The sequence below is a fragment of the Lathyrus oleraceus genome, chromosome 4 (genome assembly GCF_024323335.1).
Source record: "Lathyrus oleraceus cultivar Zhongwan6 chromosome 4, CAAS_Psat_ZW6_1.0, whole genome shotgun sequence".
Classification (NCBI taxonomy): domain Eukaryota; kingdom Viridiplantae; phylum Streptophyta; class Magnoliopsida; order Fabales; family Fabaceae; genus Lathyrus; species Lathyrus oleraceus.
The window spans coordinates 377,228,690-377,236,056 of record NC_066582.1 but is presented as its reverse complement, the minus strand read 5'-3'; the positions used below and the strand labels follow the sequence as shown (position 1 = coordinate 377,236,056).

The window sequence follows — 7,367 nt, the reverse complement described above, 5'->3', positions numbered from 1 at the left end:
CATTCCTTCTCTATTGCTTAAGGCTCGTGCCACACACTTTGAATAATGATCTACAAGTGTTAATTATTAATCTTGGTGATGCCATGTTGTTTGTTGTATTGAGAAGGCTTGACAATACGAATTATGCTAAAGCATATGAATGAGGGCGAATGCTTTGCATAGCTGGGGCCTACGCCCCGTATGCAAAGTCATTCTAAACAAGGATAGGAGAAACTCCATCTCATCATTCCTCATTACTTAAGGCCTATAACTTACAATTTGAATCACACTTGTCAAGTGTTGACACATTTGCTGTGCTTGAGAATGTAGTCCACCTTGCTAGCTATGCTTGATTTGATGTCAACTTGAAATTTTGATCTTGCATTTGAACCTTGAGTTCTTGAGCTCCTGAGATTCAGCATATCCATGATAGCTTGAGCGTAATGAACTTGCCATTTCAAGTGATCAAGGGTCTTTTGATCACTTGAAATAGGCTCGGGGCTTATAGCGTGATTACAAAGGATTTGGTTGACCAAAATGTCATTTGGTCAACACTAATCAATGAGATTGAAATGATAGTTGAACTATATACAATAATAATCTATTGAATTAATCAACTAAATGAAACCTACATTAAGGGAGCATATATTAAAATCACGACTTTTGAGCCATAAGGGCAAAATAGTCATTATATACAAATTACTTTAAATCTAACAAATCTAATTAATTCTAATTTTCCAAAAGAAACCTAATTAGTTTCTAAATCTAATTAACTAATATATTATCAAGATTTAATCTCGACTAATTAAATCTTAATCCTCTAATTAATCTAGTCTTAAAATATAACTAAATTAATTAGAATCAAGAAATCCTAATTAATCCAATCTTAACCTCTAATAAAACTTAACTAGACTAGTCTTATTCTAATTAAACTAACTCTAATCTATCAAAGAAATATACCCCCAAAAAATAAGAAACAGGATTGGGCCTCAAGATGGAGTGCAAACCCGGAAGAGAGTGGGCCACGAAGCCCTGGGCGCGAAGGCCCACTCCCAGGCCCAAAACTACAATGCAGTTGGGGGTGCACATGCCTATGTGGTGTTTAAGAGAACCCTCGTTTGGGCCTTAGGCCCAACCTGAATCTACAGGACCCCAAACCAAACGAGTTATCAGGTGGAAAGGAAGAAATAATCGCTTATGCCAAGAAAAAGCGGAAACATTCAAAAGGGAATCACTTGTATGGAAAAGCTGAACGGCGATGCGATTCTTCAATTTCGGAATCGCGTTCGTGTATCCTGGAATCGGATCAAAATCATCGTTTCATGAACAACGTCGCTTGGATTCTAAACGGCTCATGAAGCATCGCGTTCTTCATCATCTTCCGTTGTGACCTTGGTATCGACACCATGATGGTCCATCTTTGCGTCGCGTTCACCACTTTGCATCAACGTCCTCTTCTCGCTTCGTCTCCGCAAAACTCCATTGGACCGGACTCGCGGTTGCAGGAAAGCAATTTCGGAACGTCCAATCGCGTCGAGTGACCATCATCTGACTCGACTCATCTTCGCATGCACCAAGTTTGGGAAATGCGATTGCCACCAGGCCGCTATTGGATTGAACCTTGCGTATAGGCAAAAAAGAAACAAAACAAATTGAGAGAGCTAACCCAATCGTTCCGTAAACAGGTATTGAATTTCCTTCTTTCTCCTCCGCTACTGTTTGGCTCCTTGTTGCTGTTCTGTGAAGGAGTGCGTGAGAGTTGCTTTGGTGTGTTGTTGCACATTGACCGCGTCTGCGTATTGCCGTTGCAGATTGCAGAGTTGATGCAGAAGTGATGATGATGTGAGCTTGGCGGATGATGACTCAGTAGCGGGAAGGTGAAGGATTCTTGATGCAGAAAGTGGAGAAGATCGATTGCAGAGTCGAGTTCTTTGCAGTGCAAAAATTCATGGTGCAGAACGAAGAGGACGGATTCAGAAATGGAAAGGCAAGTTGCAGAAAAACGCTGCAAAGTGTAGAAGAGAAGTTTGTGGTAATGGAGAAAGAAAAATGTTTGATCTGTAGTAAGAGGTATGTTTTTTATAGCAAATGGAATGAAAGTTAGTTAGAAATGCGTTCGAAATTCAAATGAAATGACTTTGAAATTCCAAAATCTGTTAGGAGTTATTGTGGTTAGTTTTCTTCTGTTATCAATTCTAGTCAAAAAATTCAGAATGAAATTCCAATTTAGTTATAAATGGGTGGTTAGTTAGATTGTTTGTAATTCAGTTAGTGAAATTATTAGTGATAAAATGAATCCTGCTAATTTAGCTTTCTATTGGATTTCGTTATCTTGTATCTGTTAGGAGTGAAACTCGATTACGCATTCAATCAATACCTGCTTCTAGATGTTTGCAGGTTAATACAATTCTAACTGGTTTCCTTGTATCACGAGTTTTTTATGTTGGTTAGTTCAAGTTCTGCAATTAGGTTGTGATTAGAATTAAATCAATTATTTTGTTGGCAAACCACAGTTAGTTCTGCAGCTATTTTTGTTATGGACTGATGATAAAAACTGTTCGAATTTATGCTCTGTTAATGGTTAATGATATGCATCGTTGTGTGAATGCTACATTGGATGACGATTTTAATCGCATATGCTATGAATAACTGGTTATGTATGTGTGTGGTTTTTCATGGCATATGTTATCATTGTTTGTTCTCATGGATGGTGATGGGATTATATATGATATAATGGTGTTGAACTGTGCAGGTTATATAGGTTTTTACCATGGGGAGTTGGATTTTTCAAGGCTACTGCTACCACAGATGAGTTGACGCAGCTCAAGATTGCTATGAATTTTCTATGGACCATTGGAATCGGAAGAGACTTTGAATTTCACTATTATGGTGACGTGGTTCTTGTTTATGGAGTGGCTCAGCTGTGCTTGATGTAGCAGGGTGGAAAATGGTTATGCCGGTGTTTTGTTGCTGCAACTTATTTTTGGCCTGCGATTCGGTTATGGACGTAAATCAATGTGTGAAAATCGGTTAGAGTGATTGTTGTTATTGTTAGGCGTTTTCCAATTGTGATAGTTAGAGGGTTACTTATGAAAGTGTGTTTTGTGACTCAATTTTAGATTGTGTATTATGAAATTATCTTCAGGTTGAATGAAATTAGTTTTTGTAGAATGTGGTGAATGGACATTTTATTGTGTTAATGGATATCAAAGGGGCCAATGGATATTTGTCAGGATCATAACCCATGATCAAAAGGAGCTCGCATGTCTAATGAATTTAGAATCTATATGTACCATCCCCCTTATACCTAACCTCTGGACAGTGAGAACTACCCCAAATACGAAAGAAAAAAAAAAGTAATTTTCTAGTGCTTCTAGTTAGAAGAGTAAATGGAGAACAAATCCCTTCCTGGCATGATGCTCATACAAATCCATCATCCATGGTTAACGCCTTTCGCCTCATAGAGCGAGAAGAATATGCCAGAAGTATGCATAATGTCGAGTGCTCAACAGAGAATCTCAAATCCTCAAGCGAAGGCCCAACTGTTTGGATAAAGTTGGGAGGGGGAAACATTGACAATCTTTAGTATGTTAGCTTAAAAGATATTGAACAGGATGCAAACTCTAAAGTCAAAAATTACTCTAGTGTAGCAGTAGAAGTATTAACCCTCTATTTCACGAGGCTGCCACATGCAGCCTTTTCACCTTTCACACAAGGCTTTATGTAATAGTTTATTTATTTAAATGATTTGAATAATTATTTTATGTGATTTATGACGCGTTTGACCGATGTCAGCATTTATGATGAATTGTGCTGATTTAATTAGTGTTGGTGAGATTTAATTAATTAAATTAATAGAAATTGAGATAATAGTAAATGTTGGGATAAAAAGTGAAACAATAGAGAATTAGGTGGTTAGTGAAGAGAAGTTGATGTTTAGTTGGGCCAAAATTAATTATTTGAGAAATTTAATTAGATTATTATATAATTATTAAAATAGAGAAATAAGGGTTATTGGGAGTTTTGCTGAAAACGTGAAAAGAGAAAGTTGGAGAGCATTGCAAGAGAGCTAGGGATGGGGAAGGAGAACCATAGAACAGTTGCTTGCTTGCTTTTGTTGGAATTACAAGGTAATGGGGATATTATTCATCTAAGGGTGCCTTAATAATGAAAGGGTAGAGAGATCTTAACCTCCAATATGGTTTTTCTTTTCTCTATTGATTGATGATAATCTGATAAATAATGAGTGTTATTTTGTTTTATGCCATGAACTGATGTGAAATTTGTATTTGATGTTGTGTTGCTTCATGTTCATGAGTTAACTGATTAGATGATGAATTTGTACAATTGGGTATTTTAGAGTATGAGCGTAATTGAATCAACTCATGATAAAAATTATGGGTTAATGTTAATCAGTCAGTACTTGATGTGTTGGTAATAGAATGTGCATTTGTTGTGTTTTGAATGTTATAATGAGGGTTGGGATAAGGTATGAGAGATAGGGGATGAAGAAGATGGATTTCATGGGAGAAACTTGGAATATTTGCATTTTGGGATGTCAATCGATTGCACGCGTGAGATTTTAAAAAATATATGGAAAATTTTAACTATGACGATCAATTAATACAAGGAATTAATCAATTACATGCAGCCAAAAACCAAAAAATTGGAAAGGCATTGTGTAAAAGGGATTGATGTCAATCGATCGAGATCCCGTGTCAATCGATTAATGCTAGCCAATTTTTGAAACAATTCTGAATTGAATCATGCTATATTACTCGACTATTTCTGCCATAACTTTAATTTCATAAGCCTAAATGAGGTGTTGTTTGAAGTGTTGGAGAGCTAACGTGTAGAGCTACCTCATGGTAGTGCATTGTGAGATAATTAATATGTGAATATATGTTGTGAGTTGTATATATAATTGTATGAATTATTGTACATGCTTGCCGATGATTGAGGAAATGAGTAGTTCAGAGTGAGAACTACTCATAATGCGTTGAATGCATGATGGTTTATAGTCATAATGGGGTTGTAGTCATTTCCATATTGTTGTTGTTGTATGATTGTTTACAGTTAGAGTGAGGTTATATTCTTCATTGTGTTGTTTTCATTACATTGTTATATTCCATACATCATATATTATCGTTATTGTGAAAGAGGCAAATCACGAGTTTAATGTGGGGATTAGTGACTTGTCCCTAGCTCAGAATGGGGGATTGAGGTTCAGATGTTGGAACCCAGTTCATATGAAGAACCAAATGTTAAGTCGGTACCATATGCATATAGACTTGAGTTGTGAGTCTGGTTCAGAGTGGGGACTGTGACAAGCATGAGTTGAGTCAATGTTGAATTGCATTACATAATGGTTGTGCAAATGAGATGTTTGCGTAATGGTGAATACTCGTGTATGGTTTATGTGATTGGTGATTGATCGGGATATGGGTGAATATTGAATACGTGATATTGTGGTGTGCGTTTGATATGTGTATAATTTGTGATGTGTGAATCTACTCTGATTATTTTGTTCACCAATTATTATTTGAACGTATTCTCACCCTTTTTTGTTGATGCATTTGTACTCCTCTGGAGTACAGACAATCAGGTACCTGAGTAGGAGCTTGATGTTGAGGATGGCGTTGGGCCTCTTTAGTTCCTATTCAATCAAATCCTATAGTTGGAGTAACTCAGATATGTAACATGAGGGGAACGGGTTATTTTTTTATGTATTTTATGTTGCATGTCTTTTCATTTATTTTGGTGTTGAACCACTTTTCAAACTAATAATGTTGTTAAGGTTTTTTATGCCAATTATTTTATAATTTATGTTTCTTATCAGATGAGTAAATTTTTAAATCATGTGGTTCATGTATGTTTTGTTGATGTTTGAGTAGCATCCTACTTAAAGGATTTATGTTTAGTTGATTATTTGTCGAGTCAGGAAGTAGGGTATTACATAGAGGTATCCGAGTAGGTTGGTCCATCCGACTAGGTTGTTGTAATGTTGTTTATTCCCTTCTATGCGATATGTGTATTAACATTATAGGTTCATGTTTCTTCTAATGTATGTTTGATGGTGTATGAAGCTAGCGGAAATATACCCGAACGTATCCCATGCTCGAACATACAACAGAGTCGCCATCGAACTTTATTTATTCTAGAAGGAAATGGAAAATATCGATAAAACCCCGGGGAAAGAGATATGCTAGGTAAGGAAGTCGGTTATGCAAGGGGAAGGTATTAGCACCCAAACATCCATAGTACTCCATGTGAACCGTTTTGATTCTTCTCGCTTGATTAGGTGTTATCTAAAGATTACTCACAAAAGAATGGGGGAAGGAAAGGAAATAGATAGAGTGCTCGGTGAGGATTGGGGACCTCATGCCTACGTATCCTTATAGTGCAATGAGGAATTCAGAGCTTCGTAGTTCAAGGAACTAGAAGTAGGAGATGGAAAGAAGTGTGATCAAAGTATGGTTTGAACCAAAGAATAGTGTTTTGAGCTCCAACAAGGGGTGAAAACGTGAATCCAAGAGTAAACAGGTATGAACCAATAAGTGAGGTCCTACAGCGTTGTATCACTATATCGGAACAACCGAAAAGGGAGGAATTAGGTGTTTGGGTTAAGGGCCAAACAACTCTAGGAAGAAATGCAGACTATTCGTTAGGCGTCCTAAAAAGGTGTATATGGAATTCCAAAGAAAGTGTATCTCGATGTCAAAGAGATAGTATGTCATTGGATGAACGCTTTACGATCGAAGGTAGGTAATGGAATATGAAAGATATGAGTGATACCCTAAGGCGAAGGAGGAATAATTAGAAGTATGCTCGCCAAGGATTCGCATCCTCGTGCCTACATATTCTCATTGTGCAATGAGAAAGTCAGAGAAATCGTAGTTCGGAACTACGGGAATAGAGAGAGAGAGAGAGAGAGAGAGAGAGAGAGAGAGAGAGAGAGATTTGTCTAAGCAACGGGGACTCATAAGACAAACACATCTTCAAGGAAGGATGGCAGTACTGGACAGTACAAGGAATAATATATCACTTGCTGGGGAATCGAAAATTCGAGATCAAATAAGGATAGTATCTTGGATCCAAGAGGAGGATAAACTCTTAATCGAAGAGCAAAGTGTCGTCTTAGCCGAAAAAATTAAATGTTTGGGTTACGGGCTAAACAACTCTCGATTAAAGAGGTCGACTGTCATTATTGTCCTAAAAGGATAGACAAGGAGTCCAAGGAGAAATATGATTGACCTTAAAAAGATGGTAATGACTGAATGAATGGAGAATGGTCCATGGGATAGAGAAGGTAGATTGATAAATAAGATAGCTCATGGAGAAACTGGGTTTTCCTGCCTACGTACCCTTATAGTGCAATAAGGAAATCA

The 7,367-nt window shown here is 37.1% G+C and overlaps 1 protein-coding gene across 2 annotated transcripts; it reads left to right on the top strand.

Annotated features, from left to right (window-relative positions):
* The first annotated feature begins 1,167 nt into the window (after positions 1-1,167).
* Positions 1,168-3,150, top strand: LOC127075537 (uncharacterized). Of its 2 annotated transcripts, XR_007786563.1 has the most exons (3): positions 1,168-1,664; positions 1,791-2,049; positions 2,732-3,150. XR_007786563.1 is itself a non-coding variant. In XM_051017002.1 (2 exons), the coding sequence occupies exons 1-2, from the start codon at positions 1,871-1,873 to the stop codon at positions 2,913-2,915; spliced, it is 363 nt and encodes a 120-aa protein (XP_050872959.1). In that variant the 5' UTR covers positions 1,672-1,870; the 3' UTR covers positions 2,916-3,150. The 2 variants fall into 2 exon arrangements, 1 of the variants encoding a protein (XP_050872959.1); XM_051017002.1 differs by lacking the exon at positions 1,168-1,664 and having other exon boundaries at positions 1,672-2,049.
* The last annotated feature ends 4,217 nt before the right edge of the window (positions 3,151-7,367 follow it).

What these genes read in the sequence shown, in the direction of transcription:
- LOC127075537 (XM_051017002.1), top strand. Translation starts at nt 1,871, where the DNA reads ATGCAGAAAGTGGAGAAGATCGATTGCAGAGTCGAGTTCTTTGCAGTG. An exon ending in TGTTTGATCTGTAGTAAGAG is followed by an intron (nt 2,050 to 2,731) that starts GTATGTTTTTTA and finishes TGAACTGTGCAG; the next exon opens with GTTATATAGGTTTTTACCAT.